A 17,965-nucleotide genomic window follows, 5' to 3' on the forward strand; every position below is an offset into this window, starting at 1 on the left:
TCAGAGAACAGGGCCCTGGGGAAAGCAGCTGGTCAGGAGAGCTGGCTTTGCTGGGCTTGTCGGGGTGCTGGAGCCATCTCTCTCTCTTTCTCTCTCGCTCTGCAGATTTCTCTCTCGGATTCTTTTCTATGGATTGATCCGTTTTTTTTATAACCTCAAGAAGGAACCAGCCAACGGGGCCCACAGATTGTGACCCCCCCCTTCCAGCTCCACACCGGGACCCTTCTGCAGCCCCCCCACACACACTGCCTGGAGCCCCTCCGTTCCCCTCCCCAGGGCTCTCTCACAGGACCCTTTGTACCCCCCATTTCCCTCCTCCTGTGCCATCTCCCTCCCCATTTAGTGCCATCTTGTGGGGCCCACCTCATCCTCTCCTCAACCCAGGGCTCCTCTGTGGCCCCGATTGTCCCCCCCATTTCCCAGGGTCCACTCATCCCCCCCCCAACCATGCACCACCTGCTGACGGTCCTCCTCTGTGCCGCCCTGGAGGCCCTGAGCTGCCGGCCAGCCCTGGCGGTGCTCCAAGCCCCGCGTCCCGCCAACCACAGCCGGGCACTGCCCAGCCTGCTGGCCCACCTCAAGCGGCTGGCGGGGGTCAACGGCACGGGGGCGGCGGGTGGGGGCGGGGGGGTCCGGGCGGCCGAGACCTGCCAGGGCTACTACGACGTCATGGGCCAATACGACGCCGCCTTCAACTGCACCACGGGCGGCTACCGCTTCTGCTGCGGCACGTGCCACTACCGCTTCTGCTGCGAGCACCGGGCCATGCGGCTGGAGCAGGGCCGCTGCACCAACGTGGAGAGCCCCTTCTGGGCCCACACCCAGGCCAGCAGCACGGCCGGGCCCGGGGGCCGGGGGCCCGGGGCCGACGAGGCGGCCCGCCAGCAGACCAACAGCACCGTCTACGTGGTCTGCGGCGTCATCAGCTTCACCCTGGCCGTGGGGCTGGGCATCAAGGTGGCCTTCGGCAAGGCGTCCCGCCGGCCCCAGGGGCGGGAGATCAACATGCCCAGGTGGGCCGAGGGTCAGCCGGGGGAAGGGAGAGCCGAGGGCCGTGGTGGGGAGGAGGGAGGGGCAGTTGGGGGAGAAATGGGGAAGGGTGAGGTGGGGGGAGGGGGCATGATTGACAGATTTGAGGGGATGGAAGGGGAGCAGGGGAGGGGAGTTTTGGGGGTCAGAGGGAAGGGGGGGATGGAAGATGTGGAGGGGCGTTGGGGGCATGGGTGGGAGAGAGATGGAACATGAGAGGGGAGGGAGGCCAGAGGGAGGAGGGTGCAGCTGGGGGGTGGGGGCACCGCAGCAGGCCTGAAAGTGGGGCTGGTTGTGGGGCATGGCAGTGGGGGAGGGCACCTAGTGACACAGGCCCAGGGGTGGGGAGTGGATTGGGCCCTGGCTGGGGGGGGCTGTGTCCCCTGGCTGGGGGGGGATGTCCCCTGTGGGTGTCTGACGGGTGCTGTCCCCGGGCAGGGCTCTGGTCGACATTCTCAGGCACCAGGCGGGGACCAGCACCCGCTCCGAGCGCAGCAACAGCACCACCCTCAACTCAGCGTCCCAGGACAACGGGCCGGCCCGGCCCCCTAAGAACCTCTACAACACCATCAAACCCTGCCAGAGCAACCACGGTAGGGACCGCGGCGCGGGCTGCAGCGAGCGGGGAGGGAGGGGCAGCAGCAGGGGGCGCTGAGCTGCAGGGAGTGGGGGGGCAGCAGGGGGCGCTGAGCTGCAGGGAGTGTGGGGCAGCAGGAGGCGCTGGGCTGCAGGGAGTGGGGGTGTAGCAGGGGGCGCTGGGCTGCAGGGAGTGGGGGGGTAGCAGGGGGCGCTGGGCTGCAGGGAGTGTGGGGCAGCAGGAGGCGCTGGGCTGCAGGGAGTGTGGGGCAGCAGGAGGCGCTGGGCTGCAGGGAGTGGGGGGGTAGCAGGGGGCGCTGGGCTGCAGGGAGTGTGGGGCAGCAGGAGGCGCTGGGCTGCAGGGAGTGTGGGGCAGCAGGAGGCGCTGGGCTGCAGGGAGTGGGGGTGTAGCAGGGGGCGCTGGGCTGCAGGGAGTGTGGGGCAGCAGGAGGCGCTGGGCTGCAGGGAGTGTGGGGCAGCAGGAGGCGCTGGGCTGCAGGGAGTGGGGGGGTAGCAGGGGGCGCTGGGCTGCAGGGAGTGGGGGGGGTAGCAGGGGGCGCTGAGCTGCAGGGAGTGGGGGGGGGCAGCAGGGGGCGCTGAGCTGCAGGGAGTGGGGGGGCAGCAGGAAGCGCTGAGCTGCAGGGAGTGTGGGGCAGCAGGAGGCGCTGGGCTGCAGGGAGTGGGGGGGTAGCAGGGGGTGCTGGGCTGCAGGGAGTGGGAGGGTAGCAGGGGGCGCTGGGCTGCAGGGAGTGGGGGGGCAGCAGGAGGCGCTGGGCTGCAGGGAGTGTGGGGCAGCAGGAGGCGCTGGGCTGCAGGGAGTGTGGGGCAGCAGGAGGCGCTGGGCTGCAGGGAGTGGGGGGGTAGCAGGGGGCGCTGGGCTGCAGGGAGTGGGGGGGCAGCAGGGGGCGCTGGGCTGCAGGGAGTGGGGGGGCAGCAGGAGGCGCTGGGCTGCAGGGAGTGGGGGGGCAGCAGGAGGCGCTGGGCTGCAGGGAGTGGGGGGGCAGCAGGAGGCACTGGGCTGCAGGGAGTGTGGGGCAGCAGGAGGCGCTGGGCTGCAGGGAGTGGGGGGCAGCAGGAGGCGCTGGGCTGCAGGGAGTGTGGGGCAGCAGGAGGCGCTGGGCTGCAGGGAGTGTGGGGCAGCAGGAGGCGCTGGGCTGCAGGGAGTGGGGGGCAGCAGGAGGCGCTGGGCTGCAGGGAGTGGGGGGGCAGCAGGAGGCACTGGGCTGCAGGGAGTGTGGGGCAGCAGGAGGCGCTGGGCTGCAGGGAGTGGGGGGGCAGCAGGAGGCGCTGGGCTGCAGGGAGTGGGGCCGGGGGCGTAGGCAGCAGAGTCTGGTTAATTTCACCACCCTAGATGTCTCAGCTCTTCACTGGGGAATGAAGATGCCAGTTCCAGAGAGAGCAGCCCATGCAGACCATGGGTCTGATCTGGGGGGCAGGGCACCGGGGTAGATGCCCTTGTGGGTCTGACCTGGGGGCAGAAGAGGGGGGACAGGAGGAGGCTGGGGGGAGCACATTATCCACGGGCGGGTCAGCCCGCCCCTTCCCTCCGCCAGGGCCCCACGGGGGGTCGGTGCAGATGGAGCCGAGACAGAACAAGCTCATGTCAGGCCCGTGAATGGCTGGACTGGGGTCAGCGCCCCCTAGAGGAGACAGGCCTCAAGCCCCATTCTCTGCCCCCCCAGAGCCAGCTAGTCCCTGCCCCCCCCCTCCCCGGGCCAGCCTCTCCGCCCCCCGGCGGTGAATACTTGGGAAATGCTGTCATTTGGAGCCTGCGGTTTTTGGTCTCAGGCGCAGGCATGACAGCGCGGGGCATGGTGGGAGATCGCGGTTTGCCATGGCAACCGGGGCTGGCTGTCGTGGGGTGTCTGTGATGGCTGAGCATTCATGGCGGGGCTGGCGGCGGCGACGGGGGTGGGAGGGCAGTGGCTGAGTCATTATCCCCCCCCCTCACCCCCGGGTTCAGAAACCCTTCCTAAGGCCTGTTCTATTGAAAGGGGATTATGGAATCCAGGGGTTTTGGGGGAGGGGATCTAAGGTAGCGGGGAGGGGGCCCAGCAGCTGGGGATAGCGAGGAGAGCACAGGCTGGGGGGTATTGGGGAGGGGGTCTAGCAGCTGGGGGAGCACAGGCTGGGGGGAGAATTGCAGTAGGGTCCTAGCAGCCAGGGGTACATTAGCTGGGGGGGGTCAGGCAGGGCTATCGGTCTTAACTCCGTCCTGCTGCCCCACATCACCCCCTGCGCAGTGCGGGGCTCCCTTGGCTCCCTGGCCCAAGCGGGCGCCTTGTGCTGCCCTGACGTGGTGGCTGCACCCCAGAGGTGGCTGCCTTTGGGAGGCGATGCGGCCCTGGTCCCGCTTGGCACGGCTGGTGCCTGCAGGGGGACTGTGTATCTCCAGGTGGGCTGTGCCATGCCGGTCTGCCTGTGACGCTTCTCTGGCACCCGGCACCCTCGCATCTGGACTCCTCCAACTCTTCTCCTGGCACGCCCAGGGCGGCAGGGCTGTCCTCCCCATGGAGTGTGGGGGGAAACTGAGGCAGGAATGACTCAGGTCTCTGCTGCTGGGAATTCAGAGGCTGCAGCTCTCTGGCGTACAGCAGGCCCGGGGACCACAATGGACGCTGTGCTACGGGGTTCATACATCTCTCCAGGGCCTCATTAGCGGGGGGGTCCAAGTGGGTGTTTGGGGGACACTGAATGTCTGCTCGCCCTGGCCTTGCTCCCATCAGCCATGGACTGGGGCTCATTGAATATTGTCTGGGGTGCAAATTTCCTGTTTGCTGCCCCCAGCCTGTCGTCCTGAGCTTTTGTTACCATTCCACACACCCCTCCCAGAGCTGGGAGGGAACCTAGGAGTCCTGGCTTCCAGCCCCCTTCCTCGCTATAACCACTAGACCCCACTCCCTTCCCTGGGAGCTGGGCAGCTTTAGGGGAGCCCAGAGTGACACCGAGTGGCAGCTGGAGAAATGGCAGGTTTCTTCATTGCTCAGAGAGTATGTAAACCCTCCCTCCCAGGTGGACCCAGAGATGTCTGACCTCACACATTACCTTTAAAGGACTGGGGGGTTTTTTTGGTCCCCAGACAGAAAATAGCACCAGGTGGACCCAGAGGTGTCTGACCTCACACATTACCTTTAAAGGACTGGGGGGTTTTTTTTGGTCCCCAGACAGAAAATAGCACCAGGTGGACCCAGAGGTGTCTGACCTCACACATTACCTTTAAAGGACTGGGGGTTTTTTTTGGTCCCCAGACAGAAAATAGCACCAGGTGGACCCAGAGGTGTCTGACCTCACACATTACCTTTAAAGGACTGGTGGGTTTTTTTTGTCCCCAGACAGAAAATAGCTCCAGGTGGACCCAGAGATGTCTGACCTCACACATTACCTTTAAAGGACTGGGGGGTTTTTTTGGTCCCCAGACAGAAAATAGCACCAGGTGGACCCAGAGGTGTCTGATCTCACACATTACCTTTAAAGAACTGGTGGGTTTTTTTGGTCCCCAGACAGAAAATAGCACCAGGTGGACCCAGAGGAGTCTGACCTCACACATTACCTTTAAAGGACTGGGGGGTTTTTTTGGTCCCCAGACAGAAAATAGCACCAGGTGGACCCAGAGGAGTCTGACCTCACACATTACCTTTAAAGGACTGGGGGGTTTTTTTGGTCCCCAGACAGAAAATAGCACCAGGTGGACCCAGAGGTGTCTGATCTCACACATTACCTTTAAAGGACTGGTGGGTTTTTTTTGTCCCCAGACAGAAAATAGCTCCAGGTGGACCCAGAGATGTCTGACCTCACACATTACCTTTAAAGGACTGGTGGGTTTTTTTTGTCTCCAGACAGAAAATAGAACCAGGTGGATCCATAGATAGTTGATCTCACACATTACCTTTAAGGGACTGGGTGGGTGGGGGTTTGTCCCCCAGACAGAGAATAGAACTAGGTAGATCCAGGGGTGTCTGACCTCACACATTACCTTTAAGGGGCTGGGTTTTTTGGTCCCTAGACAGAAAATAGCACCAGGTGGACCCAGAGGTGCCTGGGTTGGCACCTCACCTTTAAGGGTCAGGGCTGGTGGGGTGTGTGATCTACAACGTGTAAGGACCCGCTTTGCCTTTCAGACGCCGTGCACCACAACTACGTGCACCTCAACGTGAACAGCCCGAAGCACCACGCCGCCACGCTGGGTAGGTGACGGGCCAGGCATGGGCTCGGGACCTATCGCCATGGGCCTGGGGGTGGGGGCCCCGTTCTCATCCCAGCTCCCCCAGGGAATCAGGACCTTAAGCCCAGGGATTTCACTTTATCTTCATCCCTCCTCTGACCCCCTTTTTCTCTTCCTCTCCACTGCCTCCCTCCTGGCCCCCTCCCCACACCTGTTTTCCCCTCCCACCACCTCCTCCCTCTACCTGTCCCCTCCCCCTTCCGGATACCTCCCCCTTTCTTCTGACCCCTCCCCATACTCTGTCTTGCCTTCCCCCACACCCCTCCTTCTACCTGTCCCCTCCCCCCCGACCCTGCTCCACCCAACCCCCCACCCCATGCACCGCCTTTGTCATCGTCCCCCCCCCCCCCCCCCCCCCCCCCGCAGACTGGCGAGTGCATCACACCCCGACGTCCGGCCTGAAATACAACTCGCTCACCTGCTCCCGCTCCTTCCACAACCTCTCGCACCTGCCCCCGTCCTACGAGTCGGCCATCAAGTCGGAGCTCAGCCGCTACTCCTCCCTCAAGAGGCTGGGTGAGCCAGGGGCCCTGCTGCTGGGGGGAAGGGGCGCACACAGCCCAATCCCACTGCTGCCACCAGCTCTTGGGAATGCGCCTGGCGGGGAATGGGACATGGGGCCGGGCACCAGCTCCCACCCGTCCCCAGGGCAGGGACTGGCGGGCTCGGTGGGGGCGAGAATGGGGCGAGGGGGTCTGTCCCCTCTTGGGGCTGCCGGCTGTTTGGTGGCCCGCGCATGCAATCAATATGCTCCCAGTGGCTCTGTCCAGCCAAGGAGCCTGTGACTGTGCAAAGGAGAGTTTGTCACATTCCCCTTATCTCCTGTCTGCCCCCCGCCTTCCATCCCTCCACCCTGGCCCTCTGTCTGTCCGTCTGGGTGTGTCCATGGCTCTGGGCGCCCCCTGCTTCTTCCAATTCTCTCTCTCCCCTCCTCCCTCCCCCTCTTCCTTTGCCCCATTGCCCCTTTCCCTTTGCCCTTCCCATCCCCCTCTGCCCCTCCCTCCTGCCTTTGCCCCTCCCATTCCCCTCTGCTCCATCCCTCCTGTCTTGGCCCCTCCCATCCCCCTCTGCCACTCCCTCCTGCCTTGGCCCCTCCCATCCCCCTCTGCTCCATCCCTCCTGTCTTGGCCCCTCCCATCCCCCTCTGCCACTCCCTCCTGCCTTGGCCCCTCCCATCCCCCTCTGCTCCATCCCTCCTGTCTTGGCCCCTCCCATCCCCCTCTGCCACTCCCTCCTGCCTTTGCCCCTCCCATCCCCCTCTGCTCCATCCCTCCTGTCTTGGCCCCTCCCATCCCCCTCTGCCACTCCCCTCCCCCTTTGCCCCTCCCATTCCCCTCTGCCCCTCTTCTCCTGCCTTTGCCCCTCCCATTCCCCTCTACTATGCCCCTCCTGCCTTGGCCCCTCCCATCCCCCCTCTGCCACTCCCCTCCCCCTATGCCCCTCCCATTCCCCTCTGCCCCTCCTCTCCTGCCTTTGCCCCTCCCATTCCCCTCTACTCCGCCCCTCCTGCCTTGGCCCCTCCCATCCCCCTCTGCCACTCCCCTCCCCCTTTGCCCCTCCCATTCCCCTCTACTCCGCCCCTCCTGCCTTGGCCCCTCCCATCCCCCTCTGCCACTCCCCTCCCCCTTTGCCCCTCCCATTCCCCTCTGCCCCTCCTCTCCTGCCTTGGCCCCTCCCATTCCCCTCTACTCCGCCCCTCCTGCCTTGGCCCCTCCCATCCCCCTCTGCCACTCCCCTCCCCCTTTGCCCCTCCCATTCCCCTCTGCCCCTCCTCTCCTGCCTTTGCCCCTCCCATTCCCCTCTACTCCGCCCCTCCTGCCTTGGCCCCTCCCATCCCCCTCTGCCACTCCCCTCCCCCTTTGCCCCTCCCATTCCCCTCTGCCCCTCCTCTCCTGCCTTTGCCCCTCCCATTCCCCTCTACTCCGCCCCTCCTGCCTTGGCCCTTCCCATCCCCCCTCTGCCACTCCCCTCCCCCTTTGCCCCTCCTCTCCTGCCTTTGCCCCTCCCATTTCCCTCTGCCCCTCCTCTCCTGCCTTTGCCCCTCCCATTCCTCTCTGCCCCGCCCCTCCTGCCTTTGCCCCTCCCCTCCCCAGCCGAGAAGGACATGGACGAGCTGTACCTGAAGCGGCGGCACCTGGCCGAGCTGACGCGGGGCACCCTGCCCCTGCACGCCATGAAGATGAACTACGAGCGCTACGGCGAGACGGCCCAGCACCCGCGGCGGGTGATGTCCCAGGAGCACATCCTCTCGGACGGCTACCGCGCCTCCCCCTACGAGTGCCCCGGCCCCCGGGAGCGGGTCGTCTCCCACGAGCGGCTGCTCTCCCGCGAGGCCCTGCACTCCCAGGAGCCCCTGCTCTCGCCCGAGCGCCTGCACCAGGGCACGGGGCCCTTCCAGGAGTTGCGGCTGGGCCACCAGAAAGCCCTGTCCCAGACCAACATCTGCGCCACCGGCACCCCGCTGCACGACCGCCACCAGGGGCACAAGATGAACTCCCACCCCGCCTCTGCCAACTCCTCCCAGGCCGCCTGGGAGGTGGGCAGCAACCACACGGTCAGCCGGCGCCAGGGCTTTGGCGCCCGCCGCCAGAGCACCATCGAGCAGCTGCAGCTGATTCCCGGGCACCACCCCAGCCAGCACCTCCGCACCGGCAGCAAGAACGAGGTCACCGTGTGAGGGCCCGGCTCAGGGGGACTCCAGTTTTCAAGGCCATAGCTCTCTTCCTCCTCCTGTCCGTCGCCCCCCCCCCGCCCCCGTCCCGCCCATCTGCTTTCTCGCCCCGGGCGGCCTGCCCTCCGCCCGCTGGCGTGGCCGGCAGCTTCCAGGCCTTTGCCGGGCTTTGATGGCCTCCGCCTTTGATGACCTCAGCGCGGTCAGCTCTGGACGGGGCCAGGATGGCGAGACGCCCATCCACGCTGGATGACCCCAGCGCTGTGGAGCACGTCGCGGTCGCCTTCTCTCCGTCCCGGCGAGGCGGTGCCGGTGCCCGGGGCGCCGTCGACTTTTTGACGACGTCGGGAGCGTTTTGAGCCGCTCCCCGCTCGGGGGCCTCCCGTGCTGGGGGCCCTCTCCACTTTTGAGGATGTCAAGACGGCCTTGGGGGCCCGGCCCTGTTGGGTGACGTCGGCACCATGAGACCGGCCAGCCTTTTGATGTCAGAGTCATGTGGGGTCCGTCCCCGTCGGGTGACGTCAGCTTCCGTGGACATGGGACAACGTCAAGATTGCTTTGGGCCCATCCACGCTGGATGATGTCACATTACATTGGGCCCATCTCCTTTGGATGACATCAGCGCGGAGGGGGAGGGGACAACTGATGATGTCAGGACTCTCGGGCCAGGCTGTGTCGGATTACATCTGTGCAGCAGTTTTATCGGCATTTGATCCCGTCCAGACCGCTGGTCCTGTTGGCTTTTGATGATGAGATCAGTGCTGGCCCTCTCTGACGACATGAGCACTGTGGCCCTTGTCTGTGTCTGGCGACGTCCGTCCTGCCACTCCGCCATCCTGTGATGATGTAAACGCTCTGGCTGACGCCCCGAGAGCTCTGAAACGCTGTCGGCCAAACCGTCTCCGTCCGATGACATCAACACTGTGGACCGCGTCCGTGAGGGGCAGCATCAGGCGACGTCTGACGAGGTCCTCGCCGCCCCCCCGGGTGATGGTGTCAGCGCTGCCGCGCTTGCTGACTTTGGCTGATCCCAACCTCATGGGCGTCTGCCCTGTGGTTTTGGGGGCTGAGGGGGTCCGCGCCGGCAGCCGCCTCGACGTACAACCCCGACCGTTGGGCCTGTCCATGTTCGAGGACGCCAGCACTGTGGATTTTGTCAGTGACTGTGGATGTCAAGGCTGTTGCGGGGGGGAGAGGGGGGCGGTTGACCCTTTAACGTCATCGCTGTTGATAGCCGGCGATGGCCGCTCTGTGGACTGGCTGGGTTTTTTTGACGACGTCAGCACCGTGGCCCCTTGTCTCTCTTTGATGATGTCAGTGCATTGGGGCCCGGTCCAGTTTGGGATGATGTCAGCACTGCCGACCTAGTCCCCTTTTGATGCCGTCACAGCTGTGGCGCTGCCGGGGGCGCGGCCCACCTTTGGAGACTCGGCGCTGCCCTGTGATGTCGCGCCCATCGCTATCCATTTGGCCAGGCCGCGGCGGGCGCTGGGGACGCCACGGTGCCTTCCGATGACATCACCGCTCCCGTCCAGAGCCGGGGTGGGAGCAAGCGGCGGCCCCTGCGATTGGCTGGGTGCTCATTGTGTGGGCCACGGTACGGCCCAGCCCCCACTTCCATCCCACCCCACCGTCGCCCCCCATGTACATATCTTTATATAGGACTCTCTGGTTCCTCTCTTCCAGTGCATTGGATCTTTGGATTTTCATCCCACTCCACTGCCACGGGGTAGGGGATCGCCAGCCCTCACCCCTCCAGCACACGTGAATGTAGTTTGAACAGCTCACCTCTCTCGACCCCTGCCCCTCTCTCCCTGAGGTTGTGGGGCCCCCTCCCCATACCGCGGGGGGGGCAGACCGGGTCTTCTCATCATGCCTTTTTCTTTATTTCCCTTCCATTTCTTGGCGGGCCACTTGCCAGGCCATGGGATCTTAGAGGTCATCACCCAGTAGAGTTCCAACGGGTGTGGAAGCTTCTCCTCCCTTCGTCCTCCTCTGCATCAGACCCACCCTTCAGAGCTCCCTTTCTGCTCTGAAAGGGCAACACCTATTTGCCCTGCATGTCTAGGCGAGGGCCCAGACACACACTAGCTGTGTCTTCTGCACACAGTTCCCCACCTCATAAACGTATCAAAGCCAGCTAGATGCCAGGCTAACCCACAGGACTCCTTCCGCCCCTCGTGGCTACCGTGGTTCATAGGCCACGTATGACTCAATCCCATTCTTCCCCAAGGTTCTAGGAATTCCTTTGGTCCTTGGCTTCTGGTACAGACAATCCGGCCTCCGGTTTTTCAAAGGGAAATTAGACCCCTGTCAGGTCAGGGGACTCTCTGGGATCCTGGGCGGCCGGAGTCGAAATGCCAGGAACAGGAGTGGCTTCACTGCTACGCTGTTCGCCTGTGGAACTCCCCGCCACTGGATGTCACTGCAGCCAAAAGCATAGGTGCCTACAAAAAACTAGGGATGTGAACTAATGTGTATTTGTGTAAATGTGTAACCATGGGATTTTTTTAGTGGTTGCACGTTTTCGCACGGGGTGGGGACAGGTGGGAGCCAGTACACGCAGGAAGCAGCTTTCAAGCTGGCTCCCCGCACATATCAGCTCCTGCAGAGCTGCCTGGCCCCCACACTGCTGCCTCTTTATCAGAGGCTATGGGGGGGGGGAGGGAGTGGGGTCAGGCAGGAGCCAGCTTCCTACAAGTACTGCCCCCCCCCCCATGCTGCTGCCTCTTTGGGAGCAGAGAGCTAGCTTAAAAGCCGGCTCCCCACGGGCACCAGCTCCCACCTCCCCTCCCTGATAAAGAGGCAGCAAGGAGGGGAGGTGTGTGTAGTCTGTGCATGTCCCTACAAAAATCAGCTTCACTAGGAGCAGCTGTGACTCATGGCCATTCAGCGAGGCCCTCTGTCCCAAATCCCCTGAGAAATCATTTCAGCCAACCGCCTGGGTGGGTTATTCCTACTTGCCAATTTGGGGATGGCTTGCCCCTTCCTCTGAAGCAAGTCTGTAGTGACGGCTGGTGGAGGCAGGATTGCCCAGGAGTCAAGTCAAGTCAGTTGTGAGGCTCTTTGAATTTTGGGCTTCAGTTTTTGGGGTGCTTGTCTCAAGCACCTGTTTGTCAGAGAGGCGGGTGCTCTGTGCTGCCAGAAATCGCAGGAGCAGAGCAAATGAACCAGAGCCAAGAAATAGGCGCATCTGGCCGGAGCTCTGTTTCAGAGGGCGCGTCGACAGTGCTCCGTTATGTCGAGAGACCTGGCGTTGTTCCGAAATAACCACGCGAGCGTCTACACGGCCAGCCCGTTATTTTGAAATCACGGACGGCGTATTCCGAAATCTGTAAGACGAGGAATAGCACCTCTGCCGCAATAGCTATTTTGAAATAAGGCGTGTGTAGACGCTTCACTGCTATTTCGAAATAGCCCCTCCCCAGGGCTGTTCTAAGTAATTCCTCCTGGGGCTCTAAATCGAGATAGCGCATCTACATTAGGGAAGCCCGCCTCGCACTCGTTTTGAGGCTTCCCTGCATGTAGACGTGCTATGTCGAAATAAGCTACTGCGGAATAACTATTCTGGAAGAGCTTATTCCGAAATAGCTGTGTGGTGTAGTTGTACCCTGATTGATCAGCGCCAGACACTTCAGGGAACTGCGGAATCAGGACTCTTGGGCTACATCTACACTGCAAACTTCTTGTGCAAGAATGGCTGTTCTTGTGCAAATGCTTGCGGAGCGTTTACACTGCACGCGCGTTCTTGCGCAAGTAAATTTACAGGAAAGCGTCGGAACAGAGGGCTTCTTGTGCAAGAGTTATTCCTCTCCCCATGAAGAATACGCCCTCTTGTGCAAGAGCTCTTGTGCAAGAAGGAAGTGTGGATGGGCAACGGTGGTTTCTTGCGCAAGAAACCCCTGGCTGTGTCTAGACTGGCAAGTTTTTCCGCAAGGAAAAACTTGCCAGCTGTCTACACTGGCCGCTTGAATTTTTGCAAGAACACTGACGATCTCATGTAAGATCGTCAGTGTTCTTGCGGAACTACTGTGCTGTTCCCGTTTGGGCAAAAGCCCTCTTGCGCAAATCATTTGCGCAAGAGGGCCAGTGTAAACAGCACAGTACTGTTTTCCGCAAAAAAGCCCCGATCGCAAAAATGGCGATCGGGGCTTTTATGCGGAAAACTGCGTCTAGATTGGCCACGGACGCTTTTCCACAAAAAGTGCTTTTACGGAAAAGCGTCCTGCCAATCTAGACGCGATTTTTCCGAAAATGCTTTTAATGGAAAACTTTTCCGTTAAAAGCATTTCCGGAAAATCATGCCCGTGTAGACGTCGCCCCTATGACTAAAACGGCCATCAGAGCTTTCTTGCACAAGAGTGCGTCCACACTGCCATGGACACTCTTGTGCAAAAGTACATGGCCGTGTGGACATGCTCTTGTGCAAGACCTTTTGTGCAAGGACTCTTGTGCAAAACAGTTCTTGCGCAAGAAGCCTGCAGTGTAGACATAGCTCTGAAGTCCGTCCACACGCCTTTTTGCGCAAGAGCTCTTGCGCAAAAAGGCTTATTCCTCGTCGAAAGAGGAATAACTCTTACTCAAATAGCACTGTCTTCTGACGATCTACTGTCCTTTTTCTTGTGCAAAAATGCACTTGTAGCGTGGACGCTCTGCACTTTTTGCGCACAAACGTGCGAAAACTCTGCAGAGTAGATGTAGCCCTACTGTGGGTCACTGTTCCATGCCATGGCACTTAGACCACTTCCAGCGAGAGATAAGAACAAGGGAGCTCTCCTGTCTAAACTGAGTGCTCGCTGCCTTTATAGCTCACGGAGGCTTCTTCACTAAGCTCCAGATGTCCCAGGTTCAAATCCACCCAGTGGTGGTTACACCAGCATTTATTACAACCCTGCCAAATATTCCTGTTCTCCATGGAGCCAGTTGGCATCAGTAATTTGACCCCCAGCGTAATGCAGACTGGTCCTGTCCACTCCCCTTTTGAGCCGCACTCAGTTTTTGGCCTCAACGATTTCCTGTGGCAGTGAGTTCCCCAGGCTCATTCCGTATCACTTGGGGGGAAAAGCACTGCTTTGGGCTGGCAGGCCTCTTGTCCGTCCAGCCAATGTCTCATGTCCCCCTTCCTGCCCCAGAGCTCAAAGCACCACCCCCTAGAGTTAAACCTTTCTCTTCCTAGTGGGACTGGTGTTCATTCGAACAAAGTGAGTTTGGGGGGAGGTCTCCCTCCCCGACGTGCCCCAGTTTGGTTCCGCCTTAAGGAGCTGCGCTTTGCGGTATGTTCGCAGGCTGGACCCTGGAAGGGGCATCTGTCCCCAAACTGGACAGTCACGGTGCCTGGATTCAGACAGTGTCACCCTGACGAACTTTAAGCCCGTTCCCTCTAAGGGCCAGGTTGTAGGACGTGCCAGGAAGGGTGGTTTTGGGATTTGATTGGTAAGGGTCCCCCTTCGAAGGCGATTCTTCCCCCCCCCCCCACATCTGAAGATTTAGGGGCAGTGAAAGTCTCAAGTTTTCCTCTCCGGAAGGGCAGCCTCAGCTCAGACAGGGGCAGCCCTCCCCTCCAATCTCCTCCCGCCCCCCTCCGCAGCTCAGTTTATGCCACCCCCTTCTCAGGACCTTTGGGGGAGGCCAGTTGGGCCCATCGGCTCTGCCCCATTGGCTTCACTGGTGCTATGGGGCAGAGAACAGCCCCAGCGCAGGGCAACCTGGACCTGACCCCCATCCGCCCACGGTGGGCCTCAGGGAACAGCTGAGCACCCCAGCCATAGCCCTGATCCTCCCCATGGACCCTGAGGGACAGGGAATAGCCACACCTCAGGTTAACCCAGACATGCCCCCAATCTGCCCTCTATGGGCCTGGGGGAGGGGGAGCGGGGAATAGCCACAGCATTGGGTGTCCCAATCTGCCCCTAATGCCAGGGGTATTTGCAGCTCCCTTATCCTGGCCCCCCACCAGCTGGGCAGGGGAGGGCTCCCCCAGACCTGCTGAAACAGCACCGCTGAGGGTGTGGGGAGTCGGGGGGAGAAGCCCAGGGGAGTCCTGTCCCCCATGGCCGGCTACAGCACGAGCCTTTTCCCCAGTCCCCTCTCCCCGCCACCTCATCGCCCCCCGGAATAAACGGATCCTCCTCTGTACAGCATCAGTCTGAGGGGCCCCGCCTCAGCACCCCCCCCCCCCAGGCTTCAGCTTTGCAGGGGAATCAATTCCCCCCAATTCCTTCCTGAGCCCCATTCATCCTCCTCCCAGACCCCCCCCCCCCCCCGCTGAACTCGAATCAAGGGCTAATGTTTCCTCTTCCTCGCCCATGCGGGGCACCAGCCCCGGGGTAATTTTGTGTTGGGGGGTAGGGTGGGGGGGTTGTTGCTGTTGTTGTTGTTGTTGTTTCAAAGCATCTCAATGCAAAACTTTCCCCTCACGGGGGGACCCAGGGAAGGGGGGGGGCAGTTCCCCTGGCTCTCTGCTGCTCTGCCCCCCCCCATTTTGACTTTGGGGGGCAGAGGGAGCCATTGGCCCCATTCACTCTTCTCTTTGCCCCCCAACTGGGGCTACCCCTCCAAATAATCCCAGGGATCTTGGATCTTCCCAGTCAGCTCAGACCCAGGAGAGGTGAGGGCCCATTTGGGAGACTGCCGTGGGCCACCCCTGCATGGCCCTCCTGGGGGGCCCCCCATCAGTCCCATGCCTCCAAACATAAGCCATAGTTGACCAGGGGCTTGGGGCCCCAGATGAAGAGCCATCCAGCCAGGTCTGGACCCGGCACCAACCCTGTGAGGGAGCCGTGTTAGAGGGGTTGTGGGGAGAGGGCTCCCTAGTCACCCCATGTTGCTGGGAGCAGGGGGTCATGGCAGCCTTGGAGACTGGGCGTGGGGATGGGGGAAGCAATAGGGGGTGAGATGGCAGGAGGTGGGGGGATTGAGGGAAGAATGGGGGAAGGCAGAGGTGGGAGGGACAGTGCAGGTGTGGAGGGGTGGTTGGAAAACCGGGGGGATAACAGGCGTGTGAGGACTGGAGGCGTCGGTGAGGTGGGGGGGTTGTGGGAGGAATATGGCGAGGCAGGCAGGAGGGGTGGGGAGCTGTGCAGGTTGTGGCTGACCAGAGCGTCTCTGCATGGGGCAGGCAGGCGTGGGAGCCGTGCCGGCCTGCGTGTACCGGGCTGTGCCCAGGGCTCGGTGCCGGGCGCGTTGGCAGGCACCCAGCAGGATCCGGGGGGAGAGCGTATACGCGCCCGGAGCTTGCGTGTGCAGCACGGGGGCTTCTGTGCTGCCGGGCTGCGTGTCCTGAGGGGAGTCCTCCGCGCATTCTGAGACCCAGCTCTCCCTGCCCCTCGAAGGGCCAGCAGATTGCACCCCACAGAGCTGGGTTGATTTTTTCCCTCCCTCCCCCCGTGCTCAGCACCCACTCCCCACGGGACTCCCGGCACATAGTATGGGACCCCCACATCCTCTCACCCCAGCCAGCTGCCAGGCACCATCCCTGTGCCCCTTATGTCAGCTGGCCGGGACCCCGTCCCCTCAGACTCTCGGGCAGCCTTGCGCTCCTTGGTATCGTTAGGGTCCAGAGCAGGGCCCTGGCCAGACAGTGACTCCTCTTCTCTCCAGGTGCCCGGGGCTAGTTCTGGAGAACTCCATGGGGCTGGAGCCTGTTGCCCCTGCGCTCCATGGCCAAGTTCTGGAGAACTCCAAGTTTGATGCCGTCAAGCCCCCGTCACCTGGGGCTGGGCCCTGTTGCCCCTGCGCCCCATGGCCAAGTTCTGGAGAACTGCTGGCATGATGCTGGGGGGCTGGTTCTTCAGCCCCCGGTCTCTTGTTTCTCTCTCTCTCTCTCTCTCTTTTTTTAATAGAAAAAATAAAACGGTGTCTTCTATTTTTAGAACCACGACTGTTTTGACCAGTCCCGTCACAGGCGCTAAGGGTTAAGCCATAGGCTCCGTCTGGAAAGGCCAGCCTCCGCGGGCGAGGCATCCTCTCCCTTCCCGGCCCGCCAGTGAGCGGTGTTGATGTCGGCCTGCTGCCTTCGCCAGCCAGCTGGTACGCCGGCGCCTCCCGCGAAGTTCTGTGCGATCAGACGGCCATGTTGGCTCCCCCGCTCCCACACTCCGGTTGTGGCTGGCGCCGACACCTCACTTTGCACCCATGTGGGCCTGGCCGTGCCTCAAGGGCCCCTCGTGCGCCGGAGTTCACCCGGCACAATGGAACAAAGCACATGGCGTCCATGCCCAGCTGTGCATGTGCGGAGGGACGCTGGGCACCCATCATTCTCCCTCCACCATTCAGGGTCCAGTAGTCACTTTGCAGCGCACTATTGGTGAGCTGAGGGGTCTGCTATTCACTCTTCCCGGTGCCCGTTCACTATTAGTCATTTCCTAGTCACTGTCCCCGTTCACTACTTGTTCACTGTTCGTTATTTATGAGTCACTGTGCACTATCCCCACTCACTACTCATCACTTCACTCTTTTCCCGCTGTGGAGTTTGCACTCTCAACTCCCGCTCACTAGTCTTTATTCACTCTTGGGCTCTCGTGTTTCACTCTTCAATAGACATTATTTCCTGCCCACTGTGCGTGGCCGGCTGCTTGCCGTGCGCTGACGGCCTCCTCGCTGCCTGGCCACTAGGCTTTGTGTGAGAGTCCCTCTTTGTCGTTCTTTCCCCCCTGCTTCTTCACTAGTCCTCCCCTTTGCCTGGCTGGGCTCCTGGGCTGCTGGCCCAGGAGTCTGACAGCAGGTGGCCAGTCCCACTTGGGGTATGAGCAAGCCCATAGGCAGCTCCCTCAGGGGCCAAAAGGTGCAGAATGTGTCCCAGGAGCAATGAGTTGGGTTCGAGGGGAACTCGGAGCTGCACGCAGGGGTGCAGGTAGGGCCTTAGCGGCAGCTCGTTCCGCCAGCCCCGGCAGCGAAAGAGCCCGGAATGACCCGCTGTTGAGTACAGGGGACAGATTTCCTCCGCCACACGCCTGCGCGTCCCTGCGTCTCCCAAGCATGCCATCCCTGGACAAAAAGGAGAATGCTGCCCCCGGCCAGACCCCCGCCCTGCTCCCTGCAGCCCAGCACCCCCTGCTGGGTTCCCACCCCGCCCCCTGCAGCCCAGCCCCCTTCCTGCCCCTGGGGTCAGACTCACAGGCCCAACTATCCTGGTATCTGGCCCTAGATGACCCTATCTCCTGCAATGGATAGCACCAGCTGCCTCAGAGGTCGGTCAAGGACATCCCTTAGTGGGCCCTGGCCCTCTGAGGAAGTCCCTTCCTAACCCCAAGGCAACTGGCGGGCGAGGAGGCTCTGATTTGCCCCACGCCTCACAAGGGGGATCACGTGCCTTAAAGTCACCCTCCACGTCCATATATCTACCCTCTGGCAGCACCGGTGTGGGAGCCCCAGGAGCTAGCATGTGTGCATGGGCACACAACGCAGGGCGCATCCCTTCCAGCTGGGGGTGGTGGGTAGATGGGGACACACACACAGACCCTGGTCAT

General features: G+C 62.0%; 1 protein-coding gene across 1 annotated transcript; it reads left to right on the plus strand.

Moving 5' to 3' along the window:
• The first annotated feature begins 329 nt into the window (after positions 1 to 329).
• On the plus strand, positions 330 to 12,532 carry SHISA7 (shisa family member 7). Its single transcript, XM_075915474.1, has 5 exons — positions 330 to 1,013; positions 1,468 to 1,622; positions 5,724 to 5,789; positions 6,194 to 6,343; positions 7,921 to 12,532. The coding sequence occupies exons 1-5, from the start codon at positions 448 to 450 to the stop codon at positions 8,502 to 8,504; spliced, it is 1,521 nt and encodes a 506-aa protein (XP_075771589.1). The 5' UTR covers positions 330 to 447; the 3' UTR covers positions 8,505 to 12,532.
• The last annotated feature ends 5,433 nt before the right edge of the window (positions 12,533 to 17,965 follow it).

The sequence above is a fragment of the Pelodiscus sinensis genome, unplaced genomic scaffold, assembly GCF_049634645.1.
Source record: "Pelodiscus sinensis isolate JC-2024 unplaced genomic scaffold, ASM4963464v1 ctg34, whole genome shotgun sequence".
In the NCBI taxonomy this organism is placed as follows: domain Eukaryota; kingdom Metazoa; phylum Chordata; order Testudines; family Trionychidae; genus Pelodiscus; species Pelodiscus sinensis.